At 38.6% G+C, this 14,459-nt stretch overlaps 1 protein-coding gene across 2 annotated transcripts in view; it reads right to left on the bottom strand.

Annotated features, from left to right (window-relative positions):
* LOC110443218 (protein naked cuticle homolog 2-like) overlaps positions 1-14,459 on the bottom strand; it is a 98,358-nt gene that overhangs the window by 81,029 nt on the left and 2,870 nt on the right. For both annotated transcript variants that reach the window (XM_021487276.1, XM_021487277.1), the window contains one exon: positions 6,553-6,668. In XM_021487276.1, the coding sequence (XP_021342951.1) occupies positions 6,553-6,668 (116 nt within the window). The remainder of the gene's footprint in view (positions 1-6,552; positions 6,669-14,459) is intronic.

Here is a 14,459-nt window from a genome sequence, read left to right as displayed (position 1 = left end):
AAACAGTGCCAAAACCCTACAATCTAGTGCACCTACTCATATACCTTTAAGCCCCACTCACCCCTATTTCCCCTTTACCCTACACATTCATCCCCTTTTCTTGCCCACACATTGTTTTTCCCTGCTTTAGAGTTTCCCCTTACTATACGTGTACCTGTCTACACAGGTGCTCCCTTGCCATAGCGTCTCTAAACTCTACCATTAACTGTTCTGCTAACCATAATTACATACTTCTGACATTAATTCCTCCACCAAAGATGCCTATAAATGTTAATTTCATGGTATTGGTTCATAAAACTGTGACCGATTTCATGAGCTAAGATTAGAAAGTGAAACTTGGATTCCTGTCACAGAAGGTGTATCAAATGTTACTACCTCTCCACTGAATACAGTCAGCCTTTGTCTACATAAATACCCCCCTTCTCCCCGACCCCTTTGATTCTGGGAAGTCCTGACCTTGTTTCTTTTTTATGCTGGCTCCGCCCTTACCACCAGTCGCCACGAGTTTAATCTGATACAGAAGGACAGCGCTGACACCACCGAGGATAATTTCAGACTCTACCAAACAAGGTGTGTGACCAATTTTAACCTTGTCATGTTGAATTCCCAGGTCCACTACAAAGAGTGTCACCTCCAGATTACATGAACAGCTTGTAGTTTTTACACCGAAACTCAAATTATGTGAGATCTGAGTTTGGGTCTCGCCTAACACTATACGAAGTAAACACAAGTCACAAACTGACTGCGAGTCCTATATCATGTTCAGAGACAAAAGCACTGGCTTTATCGGAGACAAAAGGGTATGATATATGAAGTGATATCTACTAGACATTCCTCTGTACAAGACTATAACCCTTATCTAAATCTTTTATTATTTCTGGTCCCGACATTCAGTCGTTCATTCCACATCGACTGAACGCTGACAGACCTTGAACCACCATGATTTATCCGGGAGTTCAAAGGTAACTTAAATACATTACATATCAGATAGTCTTCCACCGGTTTAGCATTAATTACTGTCATAGACAATGGCGGTTTCTCCTAAGTAGTTCCAGACATTGACCGTTGTACTAATCTTTTAATATTTTCGTTAGATGTTGGTTTTGACTGATGCCGAATCTGACGTTTAAAGCGACGATTATTACACACGCAAAAAACCTACCGTGGTACTAAACAAAAAAGAGGTTACTTGATTTCAACCTGATTGATACAAAAACAGACGTCAGTCAATTGATTTCATTGTGAGGTCATGGAAAACATGCTGGGTGTCATAACCTAGCTATAGGGTGGGACAAGGGAATCACACATAGGGAAATCACAGATACACAGGTCCATGGTAAGAGAAATAGTGTCTTGCATTTGTAGAGGTCAGAGAAAATATCTTCAATTTTTACAGAAATCAATCCCTTGTACTTTAAAATTGAATTATAATATTTCAAGAAACATTCAAAGTTATCAGAACTGATTTTTAGAAGGATCCGAATTGAAATGAATTAAGCATTGCAGAACAGTGAACTATGTAAGATTGCACAACAGTGAGCTATGTAAGATTGCAGAACAGTGAGCTATGTAAGAAATGTTACGTAATTGTATGCACCCAATACCACAGAATATGATTAATGTCGACTTAGAATTAACAAGCACTCATTGGACAGACATGAATATGAGGATTATCTAAAACATGTCAATCTGTGGCAATAAACATCTCACACAAAACTTGGTCTATCTGTAGCCCGACAGTTGTTTTAACTCCACACAAACACCATCTACACTGTTCATATATATATATATACATTTAATGGCCCCTAGTCTACAATATCCAGTTGTCGAACATATTAAAATGTTTTTTTTCCTTGCATGGAATAAAATAAACTTCAAAGTTGATCGCTGACATGTGAGCAACACATGTACATTTGATGTATAGCTACATAAAGCCATGCTTATCAAACATTTCTGTAACTCTACTGTACACACAGATAATCTCCCCTTTGTCGTATCCAAAAAAATGTTTGATAAAAGTGCACAAGCAATGAATGTACTTTTCTGAGTAGCATTTTACCTTATTAGTGTATGCCTTATAAGTACTGAATGTTTGAAAGAACCAAAACTTTCAAACTTAAAAAACCGATGAATTCAGGATCAAGGTAATATAACCTAAACCTGACAGACAGACGTTTGGAGATTTTAATTAAACTGAACTCTGTATATTCTAGAAACCTGCATATACCAGACCTTCGACAAGTCTCACCCATTTTTCATCTACACCAAACTCTGTATAACTCATACCCTAAACCAATGTCTTAACGTATGGATACTTATGTCTATCTATGCCAGTTAAATGGTATAATCTGGAAATCTGTATAACCCAACCTTCAACTACATTGCACAACTTTCTGAACACTGAATAATTGTGAACTGTATAATGTCGAAACTGGTGTGAACCATATGATCAGAATGTTTGATGTGTAAATTCAAAAAATCTTTTCCGAATGAGTATGGTATATCACTGCAGTGTTTGCATTAGATGGGTTTTACAGTATGTATCCACGGGAACAATATTTTCCAAACATTTCTTCATTTTAAAAAAAAGAAGATATCTGAGTTTGCGTAATATTACCAGATGTAATATGTGTATACATGTATATAGAGACCCTGTGGGTTGTTCATGGAGAAATCTCGGCCAGCTGCTTCAACTCATAACACAACCATAATCAAATAGGGGGGAAAAGCTTGTGTATATAATACTATGACTATTGGGGTACAAAGCTGGAGTCTGTGATCATTAGAACTATCCGTTTACACTCTCCTGCCACCCCCTTGTCTTTGAAGTAAACGAAGCTGGCCTTTTCTGGTAGAGGGTAGGCCTTGGTAAGACATAGAACTGTCTAACACAGCCTACTCTATACTGACACATATGTTTGTAATAAAGAAGAATCACTTTGCCATTCTAATGTTATATAGAAGGTAATCAAATCACCCCACTGATTTGAATAAAATCAAGCTTGCCGGAGAAGGCTTCAGATATAAAGTTATTTTGATCCCTTCCTTCTTGTCTGAAATTATATCATGGACATGATTTTCAAATTGGCGTGAACCAACAATGTTTGTGATGTGTGGAGCCCAGGAGTAGGTGCTAGTCTCCTCTGTGAGGGCTGTTGGAGTCCCATGGCCAGATCAAATGTAACATGTGTCTTCTCCCCTCCCAAAAATCCAACATTCAACTATTATTCCTAAAGATTTTATGTCAGTGTTTTCAAAAACAACATATTTTTCCTTGTTGTTTTTCAATATATATTTTTCTTAATCATATTTTCAAATTGTTGCTTTTATTTATCTATTTTTCTTGATTATTTCTTTTCCATATCAAAATCCTGTTGTCTCAATATTACAAGAATCTTGTACTTCAATTACCATAAATAAATGAAAATCTAGTTCAATGTAAAAATATCTTTATTTTAACTACCTCAAGTGATCAAGAGATGACACTTTTTAATTTTCCAATTTTCTTGTAAACAAGGATCTCAGAAGGTGTTTATTAGGGTAAATATGGTAGATACCAATCTATACCTCAAGTAAAACCTTTTATTCTGACTAAAACTGATACCCCCACAAAGATCTACTCTACCTTTTAACCGAGATTCTGTCTCTCTGAAGATCGAGTATACCCACCCACCCACAGAAATCCTAACACTGACAGTTTAGAACTCTCCTCCTTAGGAAGACCTATAAGAAACCCACTTGACTCTGGCCTTCCTAGTTGAGCAAGGCAAAAAATATCTGATTTCCTCCATAGATACATGTAATTTTCTCCTCTTTGATTCAAATATTTCTTTTGAGGAGAAATATTACTAGTATCAAAGGAATCTGTTCTCCCTGGCTGTCAGATATAAATCTAAAGGGTTGTACAACCAGTCTCACCTGCCAGTTAATCTAAGTAGAAGTGAAGCTACCACCACCAGCACAGTCCTGCTAGCCTACAACCACACTACGTATACGAAGATAAAAAAAATCACAGAACTTTGGAAACTTCAACAAAAACAGCACATCCCAGGATTCAAGCTTTCAAGTGGAAACACAAACAATGCTGATAAAATAATATCAGAAACAAGAACAATGCTGATAATTAAAATCATTGTTGGAAAAAAAATGTATAAAAAACATTTGTGCCTTATTAAAGCTAACCTATATAACTCCAACCATTGCCAATCTCATCCATCACTACTATTTATTTGTACTCCATTTCAAATTACATATCGCTACTCCATCTTATATCTATATATATGTATTATATATTGTACATATAAATATTTATATATATATAGATCTAACCACTGGGAATGTCAATCTATAGTTGATACGTATCGCTACTCCATCTTATATCTATATATAATGTACAGCAATACTCTTGTCTTTGATACAGCTGCCAACCATAGACTTCATATGAATTTAAGTAAATATCCGCCTTTTAACTTGAACACTTTCTGTGCCTTTGAAGCGCCAGTATAGACAGGCCTGCCTGTAGAAGTGTTGTTGAGGAGCAAGGCACCCCGAACCCTGCAAACCTACTATAAACACACACCTGAGCTGTATCACACAGCAGCTGAGGCTATTACACAAACCTTACGCTATCTAGTTAATTTCACATGGTGTAATTCTTCAATTCCACAGCTTCACTTGTCAGTTCTTGTGTTTGAAAACCATAAACCTCTGTAAGCATATGCTAAAAAAAGTACACACACAAACGTTTGTGTTTTTGTCGGTGATTCTATGATCTTTTGTAGTCTCTTCATACAGATTCACAAATATAAATACGTTTCTTCCATAACCTCTAAATGGAGGGTTAAACCAGACCCATTGTTCCCTCGACAATAACCTTCAAACTTACAGCACAAACAATATATATAGTTGTGACTAATAAAAGAGCAGAAATATTGCATCGAAATGAACATTGTATAATAGTGTACCATGCACATGTAGAATGTAACAGAACACAAGAGACATCCACCAAAGATCTTTATGGTGCTTGAAGATATTGAGGGCCGGAAACTTGTCTGTATTTCAACCATATCAAATCTCCCTCTGGTATGGAGGGTCAAATTTTTATGACAAAAATTTTAACCATGAAATTTATTTTTAACCATAGCAGTAAAAAAGATGAGAATTTTTCAAATATTTTTTATATTACCTTACAATGTGGCCTTCAGTGAAACAGGCAGGTTAGGTACAAATGCTTGTGTTTTACATGGCCATTTAATGAAAATTTCCTGTATTAAGCGAGATATATTTTTTCCATTATAACTTCAGTGAATCAAATTGTCATTTAAATGTCTTGTAAATATTTATTGTGTTAAGACTTATTCTGTAAGGACCTAGGTATTCTGTAAGGACTAGGTATTCTGTAAGGACCTAGGTATTCCTAGGTATTCTGTAAGGACTTGCTCTGCTAAGGCTTATTCCGTATAAACTTTTGTAGAGACTCGTTCTGTAAGGTCTTATTCTATAAGGACTTATTCTGTAAGGACTTATTCTGTATAAGAGTAGAGATTTATTCTATAAGGACTTATTCTGTATAAGAGTAGAGATCTATTCTATAAGGACTTATTCTGTATAAGAGTAGAGATTTTTTCTATAAGGACTTATTCTATATAAGAGTAGAGATTTATTCTGTAAGGACTTATTCTATAAGGACTTATTCTGTAAGGACTGATTCTGTATAAGAGTAGAGATTTATTCTATAAGGACTTATTCTGTATAAGAGTAGAGATCTATTCTGTAAGGACTTATTCTGTATAAGAGTAGAGATTTATTATGTAAGGACTTATTCTGTATAAGAATAGAGATTTATTCTATAAGGACTTATTCTGTATAAGAGTAGAGATCTATTTTGTAAGGACTTATTCTGTATAAGAGTAGAGATCTATTCTGTAAGGACTTATTCTGTATAAGAGTAGAGATTTATTCCGTAAGGACTTATTCTGTATAAGAGTAGAGATTTATTCTGTAAGGACTTATTCAGTTTTGGACCTATATGTAGAGACTTATTCTGTAAGGACCTAGGTAATTTGTAAGGACTTGCTCTGTAAAGACATTTTCTGTAAGGACTTTATCTGTATTTTAACCAGACAATGGTTTATATAAAGCTGCTAACAGCCGGGATCCATATGCTTCCTTAAACAACATACCGTATCTGAGGTAATGAGAGTACCTGGTCTAATCAATTATCCCACATGATTTCGAAAAATGATTGCTGTTTGCAAGATGATGCCTATTAATTAATTGGATGTCATGATGACAGTGACTTGGTGATGTATGACCCCAGACACATTTCTATAACTGACATCATCAGAGCTATACTGCAGGTCTAGCACCTGGCCAATATCGGTTTCACACACCAAGGCCACAGCAGTGGTCAGAATATTTTGTAGGTAATTGTATGATATAACAGGCTGCAAACAGTGGTTGAAAACCTGACATTCAGTGATACCAGAAAATCAGATTAGACATTCAAAATATTGAATACAATAACACATTTCCACAAAAACGTGTACTTACGGAGATAGAGTGGTTGAGGTTGTAGTTAGCCAGGTTGAAGCCTGTTGTCTTTGTCTGTTTGAGAATCTGTTCCTCTAGAGCTTTATTGAGTCTGGCATTCACCAGGAAACATTCAGCTACAAAAAATAACATAAATAAACATTCAGTTACAAAAAATATGAACTCTGTTAACAAAAGCATTTTTGCACATGTAGTAAAACTTTGATAAATATAATAATAATAATAATAATAATAATAATTTGAGGTTTTTATATACCACTTTATCACAACCTAGTTTTGTAGGTCGTCTCAAAACGGTTCACCAATTTTTATACATGGTTATATAGGGCTTTTGCAACCAGCCAATATCTTTCCCAACTCCCTCAGAAGCATACAGCCGGTGCTGCCATTTCGGTGTTCAAAGCTAGCATTCAACAATTTGAGCACGTCCAACCACATACTCATTTACAGCTGAGTAGACTAGAACAAGCGGAGTAAAGTATCTTACTCAAAGATACAACAGTGCCATGCCGTGACTTGAACCTGCAACCCTTCGGTCACGAGCCCAGCGTCCTACCACTAGACTGCCATGCCTCCTCCTCCATACATATTTCTAAACTGATGAATCTTATTTATTTAAGTTATTTATATATGCATGTGCGTATTTTGCATATGAACACGAGTATAAAACATATCAAGGTGCTGTCTCATTCTGAAAAAATAAAAGAATACAAAAAAGCAAATATGCATAATTGCTCATAAAACAGTATAATAAATGAATTATATTTTGAAAAAATTATTGACAAAATTTGTTCTCATTAATTGTTATGGCGAATTGTTAGAAGAACAAAGCTAATATTCTAAATTTCTGACATGCTTTATTTGGTGTTTCCTAGTTGGGTTTTATGTTAGTGTAATATCCGGGGTTAGCATACATGTATATATGTAACATAATGAACTAGATGACCTCGGCTCCACAACTACATGAATATCTGACACATCCACAAAGCCAAATAAATTATCTATGCATGTAGATTTCAAACTTGATAAATGATCCGAAGATTTGATATCATTAATTTTGATCAAAGGCAATGTGTAGATTAAAAGGCGAACATGTAGTGTTCAACAACATACTGCAACAGTAACTCGGAAAGTGGGCCAAAAATGTTGTAAAATCTGTAATTCATCCGTATCACTTGAACATTTGAGAAAATGCATCCTTAATTTGAACTAATTAGTGCAATGAAAGCTGTAAGCTAGCAAGCACGACACAATTAATCATATCAAACTTTGCACAAAGACTGTTCGCCTCAAGGTTGCGATAATTCAATCAATTTTTAATAAAAAAAAAAATGTACAATAATGCTACTATAAAGTACACGTCCCAGAAATCCCCTTTCCCTCCGGCTACAAAGACGATTTGGCCTGCTAATTACATAATCAAAGACTGCCTCGTGCCATCAACCCAACGTGTCACCATTTGGACTTCCATACGTTCGGGTCCTAATTCGCACACCACAAATGTTGTCCGCCATCTTGCTCTGCCCCCGGGCAGATTTTCACACTGATACATGCACAAGCTAGTTGGTCCAATTATAAGGAATCAATAAAATGGTCCCACACGACCGTTGCTGTGGCGATTGGCATTCTTCCCTCCACTCTTTACTCCTGCACTGAGTTGTCTTATTCTCATCTCATGCATTTAAAATTTTCTTAAACTTTATCAATATAAAATTGAAGTGCCTCTGATCCAAGTTTCTGAAGAATGGTAGATTTGACATACATTTGATATATATAATAATCATACACTTATACATTTTCAAACAACATTATTTCTAAATTCTGACTGATAGAATATCAATAGTTGTTTAATATAGCCAGGATCCACCAGTATTTTACCACTTTAGGCAGGACCCACCTGTATTATACCACTATAACCAGGATCCACCTGTATTTTACCACTAAAGCTAGGATCCACCTGTATTTTACCACTAAAGCTAGGATCCACCTGTATTTTACCACTAAAGCCAGGATCCACCTGTATTTTACCACTAAAGCTAGGATCCATCTGTATTTTACCACTATAGCTAGGTACACCTGTATTTTACCACTATAGCTAGGATCCTTCTGTATTTTACCACTAAAGCTAGGATCCACCTGTATTTTACCACTAAAGCTAGGATCCACCTGTATTTTACCACTATAGCTAGAATCCACCTGTATTTCAGTACTTTAGCCAGGATCCACATGTATTTTACAACTATAGCCAGGATCCACATGTATTTTACAACTATAGCCATGATCCAGCTGTATTTTACCACTTTAACCAGGATCTAACTGTATTTTACCACCATAGTCAGGATCCACCTGTATTTTACCATTATAACCAGGATCTACCCGTATTTTACCACTTTAACCAAGATCTATTGTATTTTACCACTATTACAGGTTCTTATTGTATTTTACTACTATAGTTAGGACCTACCTGTATTTTACCACTATAATCAGGATCTAACTGTATTTTACCACTATAGCCAGGATCCACCTTTATTTAACCACTATAGCCAGGATCTAACTGTCTTATACCCCTATAACAAAGATCCACCTGTATTATCCCAGATTATTTGATATACATGCCCTTAGATTCAAAATGATATCATCTTTAAAATAATTTGTTCAAATTATTCATTCTTTATTCAATTAAAAAAAAAATGAAAATTTAATTTAATGTATGATTAATCTATCTATGTGTAATTACTAGATCAAGGTAATAGCTGTGTAAATATATATACCTGTGTAGAAAGGCAGACAGACAGGTAACAATCATCAATTTACATACTACAATTGTACCACAATGCATCTATCAAAGAAATCTTTACTTTGTATGCAGGGTATTCCCGATACATCAAATGTACCCTGTTCTTTCTTGCCTGGTCTGGTGCACTACATCACAGAACACTGGGTAGGCAGGTACTTCACCAGTCTTCTACTATTCAGCACAAAACACTGGGGTAGGTGGGTACAGCCCCAGACTCCCACTATACATCACAGAACACTGGGTAGGCAGGTACTTCCCCAGACTCCCACATGTACATCACAGAACACTGGGGTAGGTGGGAACAGCCCCAGACTTCCACTATACATCACAGAACACTATGGTAGGCGGGTACAGCCCCAGACTCCCACTGTACATTACAGAACACTGGGGTAGGTGGGTACAGCCCCAGACTCCCACTATACATCTCAGAACACTGAGGTAAGTAGGTACAGCCCCGGACTGCCACTGTACATCACAGAACACTAGGGTAAGTAGGTACAGCCCTAGATTCCCACTGTACATCACAGAACACTGAGGTAGGTGGCTACTTCCCCAGACTCCCCCTGTACATCACAGAACACTGGGGTAAGTAGGTACAGCCTTACAGAACACTGGGGTAGGTGGGTACTTCCCCAGCCTCCCACTACACATCAAAAAACACTGGGGTAGGTCGGTACTTCACCAGTCTTCTACTATTCAGCACAAAACACTGGGGTAGGTGGGTACAGCCCCAGACTCCCACTATACATCTCAGAACACTGGGGTAGGTGGGTATAGCTCAAGACCCCCACTATACATCTCAGAACACTGGGGTAGGTGGGTAATATAGCTCACTTAAGACTCCCACTATACATCACAGAACACTGAGGTAAGTAGGTACAGCCCCAGACTGCCACTGTACATCACAGAACACTAGGGTAAGTAGGTACAGCCCTAGACTCCCACTGTACATCACAGAACACTGGAGTAGGCGGCCCGGTTACTTCCCCCGACCCCAATGTTCATCACAGAACACTGAGGTAGGTGGGTACTTCCCCAGACTCCCACTATACATCACAGAACACTGGGGTAGGCGGGTACTTCCCCAGACTCCCACTATACATCATAGAACACTAGGGTAAGTGGGTATTTCCCCAGACTCCCACTATACATCACAGAACACTGGGGTAAGTGGGTTCAGCCCCAGACTCCCACTATACATCACAGAACACTGGGGTAGGTTGGTACAGCCCCAGACTCCCACTATACATCACAGAACACTGGGGTAGGTGGCTACTTCTCCAGACTCCCACTGTACATCACAGAACACTGGGGTAGGTGGGTACAGCCCCAGACTCCCACTATACATCACAGAACACTAGAGTAGGCGGTTAAAGCCCAAGACTCCCACTATACATCACAAAACACTGGGGCAGGTGGGTACTTCCCCAGACTCCCACTGTACATCACAGAACACTGAGGGAGGTGGCTACTTCTCAAGACTCCCACTGTACATCACAGAACACTGGGGTAGGTGGGTACAGCCCCAGACCCCCACTATACATCTCAGAACACTGGGGTAGGTGGGTATAGCTCACTTAAGACTCCCACTATACATCACAGAACACTGGGGTAAGTAAGTACAGCCCCAGACTGCCATTGTACATCACAGAACACTAGGGTAGGTGGGTATTTCCCAAGACTCCCACTGTACATCACAGAACACTGGGGTAAGTAGGTACAGCCCCAGACTGCCACTGTACATCACAGAACACTAGGGTAGGCGGGTACAGCCCAAGACTCCCACTGTACTTTACAGAACACTAGGGTAAGAAGGTACAGCCCTAGACTCCCACTGTTCATCACAGAACACTGGAGTAGGTGGGTACTTCCCCAGATCCCCACTATACATCACAAAACACTTGGGTAGGTCGGTACTTCCCCAGATCCCCATTATACATCAGGCGGCCCGGTTACTTCCCCCGACCCCAATGTTCATCACAGAACACTGAGGTAGGTGGATACCTCCCCAGACTCCCACTATACATCTCAGAACACTGGGGTAGGCGGGTACTTCCCAAGACTCCCACTGTACATCACAGAACACTAGGGTAGGCGGGTACAGCCCCAGACTCCCACTGTACATCACAGAACACTGGGGTAAGTAGGTACAGCCCCAGACTCTCACTGTTCATCACAGAACAATGGGGTAGGTGGGTTCAGCCCCAGACTCCCACTGTTCATCACAGAACACTGGGGTAGGTGGGTACTTCCCCAGACTCCCACTGTACATCACAAAACACTTGGGTAGGTCGGTACTTCACCAGTCTTCTACTATTCAGCACAGAACACTGGGGTAGGTGGGTACTTCCCCAGCCTCCCACTATACATCACAAAACACTGGGGTAGGTCGGTACTTCACCAGTCTTCTACTATTCAGCACAGAACACTGGGGTAGGCGGATACTTCCCCAGACTCCCACTATACATCACAGAATACTCGGGTAAGTGGGTACAGCCCCAGACTCCCACTATACATCACAGAACACTGGGGTAGGTGGATACCTCCCCAGACTCCCACTATACATCTCAGAACACTGGGGTAGGCGGGTTCTTCCCAAGACTCCCACTGTTCATCACAGAACACTGGAGTAGGTGGGTACTTCCCCAGATCCCCACTATACATCACAAAACACTTGGGTAGGTCGGTACTTCCCCAGATCCCCACTATACATCATAGGACATTGGGGTGGGTGGGTACAGCCCCAGACTCCCACTGTTCATCACAGAACATTGGGGTAGGTGGGTACTTCCCCAGACTCCCACTTCACATCACAAAACACTTGGGTAGGTCGGTACTTCACCAGTCTTCTACTATTCAGCACAGAACACTGGGGTAGGTGGGTACTTCCCCAGCCTCCCATTATACATCACAAAACACTGGGGTAGGTGGGTACTTCACCAGCCTCCCACTTTACATCACAAAACACTGGGGTAGGTGGGTACTTCCCCAGCCTCCCGCTATTCATCATGGAACACTGGGGTAGGTGGGGACAGCCCCCGACTCCCACTGTATATCACAGAACACTTGGGTAGGTTGGTTCAGCCCCAGACTCCCACTGTTCATCACAGAACACTGAGGTAGGCAGGTACTTCCCCAGACTCTCACTGTTCATCAAAGACCACTGAGGTAGGCAGGTACGGGTACTGACAACATCAAAGCTGTCCCCCCCTCCACCACCCTATGCCCTGTAATTACTGGCTATCCGACACCGTGCGGGTACACAGGCGATAATTTGGCTATCTAGCACATGCACAATGCAGTATTTATACTGTTTGCAAGTAGGTGAAAATTTGTGTAGCAAGAAAAAGATTGCTTTTGATTTGAAATCTGTCAACCATACCTTCTATTTGTATTGTTTGCATTTTACACCTATGGCATCAGGAGTTGGTGACTTTTCAAATCTGAAACATTTCACACTTATATTTTCAAAGATTTTTTATGAAGTTAATTGGTATCTTGTACCGTATTATCTAGAACATATTGAAGATAACACACAGGTGTCAGATTACAACAGTGTTTCAGACTGTTTCTACTGTCTATGTTAACTCATTCACCCCTGAAGACACATTTGAACTCTTCCAATTCAAAGGATGGAATAGTTCATTATGAAATGTCAGGGGTGAATGAGTTAATGTTCTTTCTAGTATAAATTTGACCATAGAATGTATACATCTGGTAACTTCAGTTGCCTTTTTCCCCCCAATACCATCTTCTATTACAGTGAATGACTTGAAAAACTCTTTTTCAAACTTGTCAAGTCAAACCTTGTATAATCCAACGACTTCTTTAAAGCAAAAACAACTAGACCTCATATTACAGAAAACAAGCCAGAAATCCGGTCTTTCCTCTACATAGAAATCTGGTCCTCATGAGGTTTCAATATTTCAAATTCTGGTCGTTGTTGATTCTGAAAACTTTTCCATTCCTCCCCAAAAAATGTTGGTACTGCTAATTTCGGTTTAGAAAGGTTTTATTCCGCAGCCTGGTACATGCATGTGGGTCTTGTTCAAATTCTGGGACTCCTGAACACATGTTATATATAAATACCACACACTAATTGAGTAAGCTGATCTCCATGTCATTACGCTCTGAACAGTATACTTATATAATTATAGTCTATATGCTATTGACGGTGGTAACGTAAAACCACTTCAAACACTTAAGGGCCAAAGTGAAAAAAACATTTAGAGATTCATATATGGGATGAAATGTCAGCCGAGTCTACAGATAAAAGCTGTGACATATATGGTATGTATATTTTCCAGTTGGAATAATTTTTGGATTGTTTTCAAATCAAGAACAAATATCACCTTACATCAAATGACAAACAGATTTTCACATGAAGTGATCTTAAATTAATTAATTTAGGAGCATTTTTGTAATTGACCCTGAAGTTTTTTGAAGATAAATAGTGAGATTTGCAACTAAAATCATTACACATGTAACACAGCAAAGTTAATAGACTTCATTACATTAAGTGATATTTAAGTGGGTTTTTTTTCAATCATATATCTTTTTTAACTCATATATATGTAAAGTCTCTTCCTAGTGAAATTCGTATTTAGACAGAAACTTTTGCCTTCTCTGACCTGCCATCTCAGTTTTTTAACTAGTACTTCTGAAAAATATCTGTGTAAGTGTTATTTATAATATAAACGGCATATTTGGTAAGACAACAAGTTATCACTACAATTATAAAGGGAGATCACTCTGTAACTTTTTTTTACATTATAAGTATCTTTTGCCCAATTATATCATATTTAAGAAGGCTCGATTTTGACCTGCAATTCAAGTACCTTGTATAATGTAAACATAATGCCACTCAAAGTTTTACACTTAAGGCTGTATGCTATCTTACATTATGTGTTTCCTCAAAGGAGAGTTGTACAGTCATTAATATACAGAACCTATTAATTTGTTTTTAGAATAGATAACACATTTGAAAAATACACAAGACAACAGTGCTTCAGCAATTTATTTTAAGTTCTGAATCGTTAAAATAATATAGACTCAATGAATTTCAATGGATTTGGACACTTATACTCAAACCTTACAGAGATGGACAGAA

The sequence above is a fragment of the Mizuhopecten yessoensis genome, unplaced genomic scaffold, assembly GCF_002113885.1.
Source record: "Mizuhopecten yessoensis strain PY_sf001 unplaced genomic scaffold, ASM211388v2 scaffold716333, whole genome shotgun sequence".
NCBI classification, from domain to species: domain Eukaryota; kingdom Metazoa; phylum Mollusca; class Bivalvia; order Pectinida; family Pectinidae; genus Mizuhopecten; species Mizuhopecten yessoensis.
The sequence above is the reverse complement of the archived record's forward strand: the minus strand, read 5'-3'. Positions and strand labels throughout refer to the sequence as shown.